Here is a 13529-nt window from a genome sequence, read left to right as displayed (position 1 = left end):
TCACTAGGTAAATTTATTTTCCCCCTTCTTTTCAAAAAATAAATGTGGACTATCTTGTGGTTTGAGTGCATCTCACCAGTTTCCCCCAGTTCCAAGTTGGTCACTCTAATATTGCTTATTTCACCAATTTAGAAATCCCAGACTAGAAAGCTGCTCAGTAATACATGTAAGTAAAGGTCACCAGCATCAGGAGGTTGATCTTGACATGACTTGCTGTCTCTCCTTCTGCTACAACATGATTCCTTAGTATAGCTGATACCACAGAAAAAAGTAGAACTGAGAAATGTATATACATTTCCATCACTATAGGAGCAAAGCCAAACACGACTGAAATGTTTATTTTTTATTAGGTGGCCTTAGATCACAGAAGATATAAAATCAGTTTAGTCATGAAATGCTCGTGATAAATAATAAACTTCAAATGTTAATAAAGATACTGAAGAGTTTTCTGATGCTTTCTTTTTAAAAAAAATGTAATTTTAGGTAACCATAAAGCTGAGGCAAGGGTAGTTTGGGTTCTTGGAAAGAATCCCCAGCCATCACTGGCTGCCTCTGGGTGCAGAAGTACTTGTGTGTGGATCCAGTGGAAGGGGCCAGGCTTATGTCAAAGGTCCATGTGCTGATAGCAGCGGCAGCACCTGCAGAAAGCACGGGTCCTACACATTTTGCATCATGTACCTCTTCCTCAAGTGCACGGAACCATAAGGACAGTGAGCCACCAGGTGGGGGCTTTAACATATGTAATGATTAGTGAAAGCTTCTTTGAAAGTGAGAATTTTTCATTACTTTATTAAATATTATATTCAATTCAAAGGCTTTGACCATCCATAATCATCATTGTATGTATACACACATACAATATGTGTGTATATATGTAAAAAATACCCGTTCAACATGCTTTTAAAGGAATAACTGTGTTTTGAAGTCTATGCAACATGAAATATGATTTGATATAAAAAAACTAATCAGAAGCCTGAAAAATGATATGTTTTAATAAGAGCCTATTGCAGATTCTGGAATGACTGTGGCATGCATGTCCCTGGTCATGTTGGACTTCTCCTTCAATTTTGACTGGAGTAATGTGTGTTCCACAACACCGATTCTAATGTCCATCTGAATAGTTTCTTGCTTCAGCTTCGTTAAGCTCTGTTTAATCTTCACCAAAGGAGCTGCAGAATGAAAATAACATGGAATAAAAATGTTCATTTGGAGTATCAGTGTATTACAGAATGGTATGACATTTTCCTCACTTTGTGTTAAGCCAAAAGTGGGGTTAAAAACACAGCCAACAATTTACTGACATTCACACAGTTTTGCTGTGGCATTTTAAACACCTGAGATTTCTAGCCTGGGAAATGATGCAGCATTTGAGGTACTGAGGCTGAACTTCCTTTCTTTTCTAGAGGAAGAGTTGCTAAAGGTGTTTTTAAGAATGTCTTCAATATTTTTTTTTTTTTTTTTGCGGTACGCGGGCCTCTCACTGTTATGGCCTCTCCCGTTACGGAGCAACAGGCTCCGGACGCACAGGCTCAGCGTCCATGGCTCACAGACCTAGCCGCTCCGTGGCATGTGGGATCTTCCCGGACCGGGGCACGAACCCATATCCCCTGCATCGGCAGGCGGACTCTCAACCACTGCACTACCAGGGAAGCCCAAGAATGTCTTCAATATTTTTTAAGGGGCTAGTATATTTATCTAAAGGAAAAGGGGATACAATGGAAGAAAAAGAGAAGGAAGAACTACCTTTAAGAGATAGCTAATGGCTCATTCAAACATACTGCAAACCCCCTATACACCACCTTCTGAAAGATCACTCAGTATATTCTGTTAGAACTCTAGAAAATCTTTCTAGAGCAACGAAGGGCCTTAGGCAATCACCACTGGGCCATGTCAAAGTAACTAGCTCACAACAGAGGATGATTACTGCAGGATTATTAATTCTTCTCTATTTGACCCTTGCCCAGTCAGGTCTACCAGGGAAGAGGGGAAAAAAAAGGTCATCACATCACCACCTTTGTGCCGTTTGGGCGTACACTTAGTGCTTTTTTTGTACATGAAATGGAATAATGCAGCTCATTTGATGAAAACAGAACAAAATATTATTTTTTTTAACTGGCATAACAAAGTGCATATTTAACTGTCTCCTACTCTATTTCTGAATTAATACAGTTTGAATTTTTTTAAAAATCCTAAATGATAGTAAAAAAAATTATGACTCTTCTCAGTTCATTTATAAGGAAAACAGTATACTGATTATCAGATCTCATTTTTGCACCATGTACCTCCCCTTCAAACAAATTCATTTTAAAAAGCAGTCTTCCTGTTTATTAATACCTCTTTAAAAATAGATTTCTTAAAGATATATTCTTCTTTTGCTCATTTGCTTCTTAAAATGAGTGTGTACTTACCACCATCAGTCATACTGCTGCCTTTTTCTTCCATTTCTTGTTTTACCTTTTCTAGCTCTTCTGTAACCTTTCATTGAAAACAAAAGTTTTCATGAGCACTGTGTTTTAATAAACTTTCAAGATTTTTGTATGATGTATTAAAACATTAATTCAGATATAATACATACATAAAGGGATACAAAGATATTAGCAGTATTCTGGGCATAATTTGAATAATGAAGTATGCAGACATGAAAAGCTTTTTATCTTCTGAGAGTGCTCCTATTGTTAAACTTCACCAAATTATTCTTTAATTGACCGTCTCAGGTTGTAACATGATAGAATAAAAACGATCAAGTTGTTTTTTTAGGCATCAAGCACTCAAGCTTTGCAGTTATCTCATAGCATCTACCATGCCAGTCTCTAATGATCAGTTATTAACTAAAACAGCACAAACATCCTAAAAAGATTTTAAATTTCTAGAAGTTTACTACGTATCTTTAATATTACAGTTTTATAAGAGAATATGCCACCTTTTCCTCTATAGGACACTAAAAATAACGTTTATACCATATGGCTATATATAAAAATATTCTAACTGCTTTACTTTATCCAAACCATGAACTCCAAGAGGCACACTGGGCTATTATATTGGCTCTAGTCTGTACTCTATATCATGCTCAAAATTATACTCCTATAGCCTCTATAAATTCCAAGCTAGCATAAATGTAGGTAGAAAATATCTTTTAAAAATTGAAAAATTTTGATATGATCTAGAATGAAACCATAATCGTAACTTAGTAGGCTTTATTTTTATCATGCTGCTGAGTAAAAACTTCCTTGGGAATAAAGTGCTCATCCAAGTAAAAGCAAGTTAACTTTTTTCAGGCACCTGAAATGTTACAACTGGGGATAACTACATACTCCAAAAGAACTAAATGGTTCCCTGGACTCCCTTCAAGTGTTAATTTACCTAACATAAGTGAGCACTTTACTTCTGTATAATGTTTTATCTGCCTAGAAGCACCACGGGGTTACAGTCTAAATATTTCTAAAGTTATATTTTTAGTATTTTAAAATAACTATTCACTCTTCAAATAATCTCCATAAAAGAAGCTTAATTCTATTATACAGAAAAGTTTGTGACAATTATACTTGATTGTATCCAAAGATAATCTTGGACTTTACTCCCATATTGGCTGCTGACCTTGTTGTAAGGTTTTTTTTCCTCTCAGCTCTTCAGTGAAAAATGGGAGTATATATTATTAATATACATATATAAATATACATGGGTAAGACCTAATATATAATATATATGTATTACTAATATAATTCATGTAGTATGTTATATGTTAGGTCTTACATCTCCTGCAAGATGATGAAAATAAATACACTATATGTAAATATTCCATAAGTTTTTAGAAGGGAAAGGGTTACAAGCCATTCCCAATTTGTGGACAGAAAAATACGCAGGATCACACACAAGTTACCAAGAACGATCACTAAAAACAAATCTTATATCTTAAAGACTAACATTAAAATTTATTATAAGACATTTAAGTCAATGCTTTACCTACTCTTCTATGTATTAATTACAATTATTATGTTTTAAAAAAGATTAAGGAAGATTATAAATGTGCTAATATTATGAGCATGTGTTATGTTACATTTAGTAAAACAACTTCAGGCATTTTTGTGGAAACAAGTAGTATATAAATAGGTAATTGATTCACTGATAAGACAATTTAGGGATTTTCTCTTGAAGGAAAGGATTTAAGAGCCACAGGAGGCAATTACTAGAGTAAACAACCCACGGCAGTAGCAGATTAAACCATCCATGGCTCTGAACCACGGTACCCCGCTGACAGGTGAGAATCTGGCAGGAGCACACAGTATGTACCTCAGACAGGAGTCTGGTCCTTTCAGTTACTCCACCGTTTCCCTGCTGGTAACGCTCCCTTGCCTGAGGGAGAAAACATTTTGTTTAATGGCAAGTTCAAAACAGAAGCCCATGACTTAAATATGACCTCGTTGTGTTTGTAATTTTTGCATATCATTTTATGACAACGCCCCTCCTTGTTTGTGAATACTATTGCGAAAAGTGACATTTTAACGGTAGCTATTTTATGTCCCTCATAGGCACCATGTATTTAACAAAAGCACTATACAACGATGAACTACATTAACCTTCATATAATAATTGTGTAACTCACAGGGGCATGGTTCACAATAAAAACTGTCCTCAGCCACTCCTAAACAGTTTAGACAACGGCTCTTGGTCGATCTAATCTGCGTGCTGTGCAGAGAAAACATGTTCTAAAAAATCAATCATAATACAGCATCAGAGTCAGTAATTAATAAGGATTAACAAACAGTATGACAATATGGAATATGTCCTTGGGAACGAACTTAATCAATTATTTAATATCAGTGTTTGAGAGATACAGGGTGGCTTTAATCAGAGACTTTTTATAGCATTTTAAAAGTAAAAACATTTGCAAATAGACGTGTATATGTGTGAATAACTAATTAAATAAATAATAAAACAGTGAAGGTTACTTTCTGCTTGGTCTTTGAGAACTTCTGAAAGTATGGAAGTATCTCAAGTTTAGTTCTATTTTTTTCTCCTTCTAACCTTGTCTGCTGAAAGAAAAAAATATGCGTTCAACTGACATTCGCAGTTGTTGAGGAAGACATTAGTAGTCTTCCTCAACATCAGGAAAGAGGGGGCATAAATCCCAAAGGAAAGCCTTTAGATCCCTACTGTTGGAACAAAGCACTGCTGCTTTCAAAGGCTGAAGGTTTTATTTTATTTTGGTAGAATTTCTAAAACTTTGAAAAGATTAAAAAATTTGCTCATTTAATTAAACTGCTTGCCTTCGAACGTGTCTTCTTTCATATTCCTTATTATGTGGTTGTAAGCCACAATGGCAAGGATGTCTTTTCTCCCTGACACATGTAAATGTATACTACTCCACTTCCTCCTACTCAGACAGTAAATTAACAGCAGACTTAGAAACAAAACCAGGTGTCCTGACACTCTGCTCCTGTTCTAAGCCACGTTTCTCAGCAATATGACTTCTTTTACTTAAATCAAATGAAGAAATACATTTAAAGACTTCTAGGAGATAATTTCTATCACATGTAAAATGGAGATGACAAGTTGTATTTGCTTCCTAAAGTGGGCAGAGAATCAATGTGCTGCTGTTTGTGAAAAGTATTTCATGATTCTCAAATGAAAGGTCCTGTGTCAGGACTTCCCTGGCAGTCCAGTGATTAAGATTCTGCCTTCCAGTGCAGGAGGCACGGGTTCAATCCCTGGTCTGGGAAATTAGATCCCACATGCAGTGGGGTGAGGCCAAAAACTTTAAAAAAAAAGTGCTGTGTCAAGTTTAGGGATTAGGATCATTAATTGAAATGAACCCTGGATATCATTCCTCAGTTACCTCACTCAGCTGGGCTTGAGCTGCACGATATTCCTGAACCAAGTGCTCAAGCTGATTGTTGATGTACTTTTCTCGGCTGCCAATCTTCTCTAGAGTCCTGCTAATTTCACTGTGAAGTTTGTCCAAAAGTCCCTAGAAATTTTAGTAGACAGAGAATTCACAAATATCTTCTTCAAAAGTAGTTTTAAATGGGTTAAATCTCCCTCAATTCATCTCACAAATTCTCAACCACCAATGAAAAAGTAGTTTGAAATTTTCAGCAACAAAAAAGTCTGTAATGAAAATTATTTTAGTCACACTTTGCAGAATGTTAAAATAAAAAAGCACCTGGTAGTGTTAGTCAATTTATTTGTCCTTACGCAAATCTAAAATATATGTGAGTGGAATGTGCTTTATATAAAGTCCACAATCAAAGTAGGTAAGGGAATAACACAATTTTCTTATAGCACAATTCAAAGATGACTGGAATATTCCAGTTGGAAGTAGATCATTAAACTTATAGCTCTAGTCCGGGACCCATAACTTCTTACTCCAGCTTTGCTTCTTTGTGGTATTCTCCAAAAGTCCCTATTTCTGGCAGGGCAGCAGGTCTGGGAAGCTGTAGGTTCTAGGCACTGCTGGCCTGCTGCTGTTATCCCCTGAGATTCAGTGGGGAAAGAATGATGAAATGATTCTAATATGCCTACCTATATATCTAGGGTATGTAATAATATACTAGGTATATATCATATTGCTTTTATACAGTTACCTTTCTTTAGTTGGTTTAAGTGTTAGGGCTGTTGAAACATAATATGGTACATTCAATCAGGAAACTCCTCAAGGGCAAGGATTGGGTCTTTTTTCCTTTCATGTTCTCTCTTAATAGGTATTACACAGATGAGTAAATGTACTCATGTACTCATCTGAAGTAATTCACATACCTTGGTCTCCTTTAGAGCAGATTCAATTCCACTTTTGTGCTGGTGCATTTGGTCAACATGGATTCTCCAATCCTATAGGCATAAGAGCATACAGGAACAAGTAAGACATATTACATTTCCTACTTGCCACTACTTTTTTGAAGTTGTACCCTTTATTTTAATTACTTTGGTTGCTGCCCTATTTCAGGTAGGAGAGTCCTATATATAGCTTGCAATCAGATTGTAAAGAAATGTGTGTAGAGCACTTTAGGATAAAAGGTTCTAAATAAATCTAAATTATTTTATGTATTCACAGAGTGATGTCTCACAATTTGAATGTAAATTATCCCTGCACTGCTGGTAGTTAATAGTTATGACTACCCATCAAAATGAAAAAAATTCTAATTGCTAGAAAAGAAATACCTGTTTAAACAGTAACAATTATGTTTGCCAGAAGCAACTCTGGAATCAAGTAACATATATCAAATATTAGCTTGTCCCTTGAAATTAAAGTGGGACGCTTCTTTGGACTTTGGAATCTCTTTCTTAAGAAAGGAAGTCTGTAATGATAGTTAGAGTTCATATATTTGAGATGTATTGTACTACTGCTAGACCGATCTGAATTTGTGTGCATATATATATATATATATATATATTTTTTTTTTTTTTTTGCGGTACGTGGGCCTCTCACTGTTGTGGCCTCTCCCATTGAGGAGCACAGGCTCCGGACGCGCAGGTTCAGTGGCCATGGCTCACGGGCCCAGCCGCTCCGCGGCATGCGGGATCCTCCCGGACTGGGGCACAAACCCGTGTCCCCTGCAACGGCAGGCGGACTCTCAACCACTGTGCCACCAGGGAAGCCCTGTGTGCATATTTGAACTCTCTAATCTAACATTTTAATTTCCTACAAAAGATCCTCAAAATGTTTTGGTTTACATTACTAAAGGCAACAATTTTAAGACTTGAGAAATACTCATCAGAAGAGAAAAAATATTAAGGTGAGTTGGAGTAAGTGATGGAGCCAGGATATCCCTCAATCACACACATCTTCTTGCATGCCCTGATGCTCCACTTTGCTCTCTACACTATTTTGTGAAGGAAAAACGATTTTGTGAATAATCCCATTCTACTGACTTCTTAACTTTGCAACGTGGGCCAGTGACCATAGGGTAAAAACATCCTTGGGTACTTCACACATACCAATTATACACTTACATTACAGCTGCAGAGAACCTCAAAGAATATCTAGCCTGACCTTCATCATTGCAGAGATAGGCAAACATAGGCCCAGCGACAGAAAGGGGCACACCCAAGGCCACGGAGGTGGTGGTACACCTGGATCAGAAGCCAAATGCACTAATTCCCATGCAGTACCTTTTGGCAGTTCAGAGTTAATAAAAGGAGGAATTGGCTGCTTGACACCAGTGAAAGTGCTAGAGCAGAGAACAAACAGCACTTTCCTTTGTCCTTGAGCATTTTTCTGTCTCATGAGCGGAAAGTATCTCAGAATACAGAGCGTGGAAAGGACCTTGAAGATCACCTACTCATCCGTCTAACAGTCATCTAGAGCAATGCCTTCATTTTGCAGTTGAGGGGACTGTTCACCACCTGTGACTACGGCTAGACAGATGCGGCCAGAAAACAGGCCCCTCCAGCTCAGCTCAACACTGGAACAGGAAGGAGAAGCAACTGGCTGGCCTCCTGCAACGAGACCTAATATGGTTAAGCTTCACAATGGAAACCTGCTTAAGTCCAAGCAAGCATCTTTATGAAAGATAATAAACCTAACAAGTATCATTATATTGATTTTTTAAAGAAGTACTCATCCTGCCTGATTCCAGAAAGCATTTTAGAAGCTTAATAAACACCAAACTCAAGTATTCCTATTGGTCTCTGTCTCTGTCAATAGATATATATGTATATGTGTGTATATATACATATATAAATGTATAAACATACACATATATATATATCTATACATACATTATATATATAGTTTTAAAATTTATTGTAATTGATGTGTTTAAAATAGCTTGTGTTCTGCTTTTTCTACGCAGCATTATTTTCTACCCAGCAAATGTAAAATATGTATTTTTTTCATGTTTTGATATTCAAAGTACTTTGAGAGAAGAAAACATGCCTGACTCATCTAAGAAGTATAACTATGATAACTTACGTTGATGGTAAGCTCCACGGAGGAGCTGGCATTTCAGTGGCACCTTGAAGCATGAGTAGCATTTCAACACACTGGAAAGGAGGGGGAGAGTAAGGGTATTTTAGGCTGAGGGAGTAACAAGAACAAAGAAAAACAGGAAAGTTTATAGGGAACAGGCAGCCCAGGCTGGCTAGAATATAACACAAAAAGTTATTGGGGTGGGGTGTGGAAGGTGAATCACAAGGAAACAAAGCTGGAGAGGTAGGTTGAATTAGATCAAGGGCTTTAATTAAGGAGTGTGGATTTTATCCTGTAGATAATGGAGAGCTATCAACGACTTTTGGTTTCAGTTTTAAAGAGAAGTCTGTGTTTTGGGAAAGTAACAGAGTGAAGGACTGATTAGAAAGGCAAGAGACTGAAGACAGGTAGCAGACCAGTTAGGAGGTTGTGTCACGGTCCACCTGACAGATTAGCAGGGGTTAATTAGAGCAGCGCTTGTAAGAATGGAAGGGAAGGGATGGATTTGAGGGACATTGCAAACACAGACTAGCAGCACTTGATTACTGACTAAGGGGAAGTGAGGGGTGGCTGAAGTGGAGGTGGGCCAGTAGAGAGAAGATGTTTGTAAGGTTTCTAGTCTGAGGAACTGAGAGGATAGTAATATCACAGTGTGACAAGAACAGAGTAGATTTCAGGGAGTCTGAATTATTGAGGAATTTGGTTTTGGACTTTTTAATTTGATAAGCCACTGGAACACTGTGTATTCTTATTGCCTTTCAAAGTGGAAAGCTAGTAATGATTTATAATTATCCATCAGGCAAATCTGAATGTTTGTTTCATTAAAATCTTCTAAGTGGACATACTTCCTGATGTACAGCTATTTTTATATAAGCTTTAAAAGTGTTCTTACCCTTTAACCCAGCAATTTCACCTCTAGAAATTATTTCCAAGGAAATAATTGGGGATACACACAAAGATCAATGTACAAGTTCTGTGTAAAACAGCAGAAGACTCTCTATCTAACAGTAGAGGACAATTTCAACTAATTTTGTAATGTTCATTTCATCCCTAAAAATAATGCGGTATGATACCGTTTTTATAAAGCTCAAAGTAAAACTCAAGGATACACACTATTTGGAGATACACACATATGTGAAAACACACACACACACACACACACACACACGAAGAAGAAGAGGCAGCAGCAGCTAATGACAGTACACAAACCAGGGGACAGTTGTTACCTATAGGTGGGAAGGGGCAGCCGCAGAGCAGCACATAGGTAACTTCCAGGATGTTGTAATGGTCTAGTTCTCAAGTTGGGTAGTGGTTTCATAAGTGATCGCTTTATTACTGGATTTTATAATTCTATATGATTGCATATTAAATACATTAATATTGTATATTGAAATGTTCCCAAAAATATTTCATAGTCAGAAAAAATGCATGTTAACAACATACAGTAATGTGGAAAAACACTGCCAAAGAGTATATTCATTAGCTGTCCAATTTAGTAAAAATTAATATTTGTGTATATCTGTATGTGTGTATTAACACAGGGATTTGAATACTGGTGTTTTTAATTTCTTCCTCATCCTAACAACATTTTCCAAATTTCCTATAAGAGAATTTTGTCACTTTTAATCATCAGGGGAAAAAAATGTCAAAAACTTTCTGGGTGCCCAAGACGTTTCCTAAAGGGGTTTAATATAGTTAAAACAGAGAATATAAATGACTGTACTTGTAACAGTTTAAAGACATGAATACACAGCTTTTAAAAAACTGCAACTGAGATGGTTAAAAGCTTTACAAACGTTTGTGGTAAGAATGGAGAATACAGGTTTTAATGATATGTAAGGATTTGATCCTCCAAATAAGTAACAGTAAAAGGAACTGTTAATCAATAATAGCTATTCTTAAGTAAGAGAGAATCCATTGGGTTACAATGCACTTTTAAACATCTTTCCTTACTTGAGACTCACAAAGGTTTGGAGCACTAAGTACATATTCTCATCCCTTCCTTTTCACCACTATCCTTCCCTGTAAGAGGGTTATGTGACTTGCTGGCTGGTTGTGGGAGGACTGCACTTCACTGCTCCAGTGATGCCGGCCTTGGCCATGTGCTTCTCTTTCCAGTAGAATGATGATGGACATGGCCTATGCCAGGACTGTGTAGAAGCTGTAAGAGGCATCCACCAGCTCTCTTGCCCTTTCTTTCAGCCATGATAATAGGCATGCCCCACAGAGCGGTTTATCCTTTAGGTCTGAGAATATGAAACATGGAACATAGCTGGAATAGAGCTACAGCTGTGCCACACTTCGGCAGATGTGTATCTTGAGTGAGAATAAATGTATGCTATTCTTGTTGTAAACCACTGTGATTTGGGGGTGGTTTGTGATACCAAAAAACTGACTATATATACATAATTTATAGGGACAAAAAAGAATCAGATAGGTTAAATGACCTTTCCAAAGTTTTATGTCTGGAAAGTGGAAAGCACTCCATACCAGTGCTTTTTCCACATATTATATGCTGCTTTTCTTTATGATAAAATGAACTACCAAAGAGTATCTAAGGTAAACCAAGAATTCTTTTTGTTATATATCAAGTGAGACCACATGGGCCACTGGAGGTTACTAGTCACCTATCCCAAAGTGCTCTACGTGTGTGTCTATTAAGCATCATTTCTGATCTCTGTTGAAGTTGAGTTTTTCACCTAATCTAGCACATTTCCTCTCTATGGAAATGAGAAGACTAGTAACGATACAGAATATCATTTCTTTAGACTTTCTATTTTTAAAAATCCTTTCATACAAACTCTCATGTGTAATTCTCTCTGTCACTTGTGAGGTAGATGGCAAAGGTATTGTTGAACTTTAACTCCCCTCCTGGCTCCAAATTCTTTAGCACCAAATTATATATCTCCCTTTTTCAGAAACTGGAGAATTGTGATGACATCTCTGCAGATGGTGATTCACAGTATACCGTAAAATCACAACGTATGAGATCTTGTTGCAGAAGTTAAGGTGACTGGAAGACTATACGGATCTCTGGGTTTTCCTTCAACAGAACAGCACCTGAACTGTTTCCTTTGCGGACACAGAGACATTTTGTTTCTTTGCCTGGATCTCCAGCTCAGTGCTTAAAGTACCTCTCTGAAACTGCAGGGGAAAGACAGACTGAAACATGAGCTAAGCATGGCAAATGGAACTTCTATCTGTGTATAAGTTACACTAATTTACAACTTGTGAAATGTCAAACTCTCAGGTTTTTTTCACCCAAGTTTGAGCTTCTTTACGTGTGGAGAGGCAGAGTGCCAAAGGACTCTTGATACAGAAAAGCTGAGGAAGGCACCTTCATGCGTACTGAGATGGTTTTCTCCTAGGCTCAGGAAAAGTCCATGCCAGAGCACAGCTGACTCTGGCAGCAGGGGTCCTGCCTGTCTCCCAAGGGCAGGTGCAGGGCCCCAAGGCTCTGACGTGCCTTGAATTGCTGTCCATCACAAAATGCAACTTCTGCCATATACCCCACTTTTCTCCTCTATTCTTACTGTTCCTCCCTCAATTCTGTTATGAATAATTAGTGATGAAATCTTAATTCATTGTTCTGCTTTTGCAGTTTTATTTTAATGAATATAAAAATATTTACAAGGGCTTTCTTTTATGGGCTCCCTCCATTAAAGGTGCCTAACCCATTTTTTTCTTACTAGGCCTTTGTTTCAGCTCTGAATTCACTTTCTCTAGGGATTTTCAAGATCGCCCTGGGGAGGAAATCCTATGTACTTCACATCCATTTTGAGATCTTTTTAAGTCTAATAACAACAACTTCCATGTTAACATTCGAGGAAGGCTTCATAAGTGTCAGGCACTATGTTCAGCACTGTTCGTATGTCATCACATACGATTCTCTTAAAAACTTTATGAGGGTATTGAGATGCAGCTACTTTAAAGTAGGCTTCCCAAGCCCACACAGTGGTAGAGCCTAAACCTGCAAAGACCACTATATCATATCATGTCATTCCCCTGATGAAATGCAGTAAAGCATAACTAAAAATTTTAATGGGGCAATGGTTAAAGGAGACTTTAGTTTTATCTTTAATGTTTGAATCTTTATAAGAATGTATTTATATATCAACTGTATAATGAAAAAAATATATTTAAAACATTTTAGGATAAACATATATATATAATTAAAAACTTTCTCACAAAGAAATAGCCACAGCTACATGGCTTTATCAGTGAATTTTCTCAAACATTTAAGAAAGAAATAACAGCAACCTTGTATGAATTCTACCAGAGAACAGGAAAAAAAGGGAGAGCAATTGCCAACTTGTTTTATAAGAACTGCATAGCATTACACTAAAACCTGACAAAGTCACCTAAAAAACAAGAAAATTAAAGATTAATATTTTTGTAAACAGATATAAAAATCCTCAACAAAATACCAGGAAATAGAATCCAGTAATATACAAAAAGGTAATATAACATGATTAAGTTGCACTTATTCCAAAATGCAAGGTTAGTTTTAATACTCAAAAATCAACCATTATATACAGTATTGTAAGCCATATTCATACTGCTTTACATTAGATCTCCAGAATGTATTCATCTTGCATAATGGAAACTTTGTATCCTTTGATCA

The 13529-nt window shown here is 36.9% G+C and overlaps 1 protein-coding gene across 1 annotated transcript in view; it reads right to left on the bottom strand.

The window, feature by feature from the left end:
• Window positions 1-761: 761 nt before the first annotated feature.
• IFT57 (intraflagellar transport 57) overlaps window positions 762-13529 on the bottom strand; it is a 60027-nt gene continuing 47259 nt past the window's right edge. The window contains exons 7-11 of the mRNA XM_065876340.1: window positions 6754-6825; window positions 5834-5965; window positions 4288-4350; window positions 2409-2475; window positions 762-1169 (exon numbers count right to left, since the gene is read on the bottom strand). Of these exons, the coding sequence (XP_065732412.1) occupies window positions 991-1169; window positions 2409-2475; window positions 4288-4350; window positions 5834-5965; window positions 6754-6825 (513 nt within the window). The 3' untranslated portion in view covers window positions 762-990. The remainder of the gene's footprint in view (window positions 1170-2408; window positions 2476-4287; window positions 4351-5833; window positions 5966-6753; window positions 6826-13529) is intronic.

The sequence above is a fragment of the Phocoena phocoena genome, chromosome 4 (genome assembly GCF_963924675.1).
Source record: "Phocoena phocoena chromosome 4, mPhoPho1.1, whole genome shotgun sequence".
NCBI lineage: Eukaryota > Metazoa > Chordata > Mammalia > Artiodactyla > Phocoenidae > Phocoena > Phocoena phocoena.
This window is presented reverse-complemented; position numbering and strand designations above follow the sequence as displayed.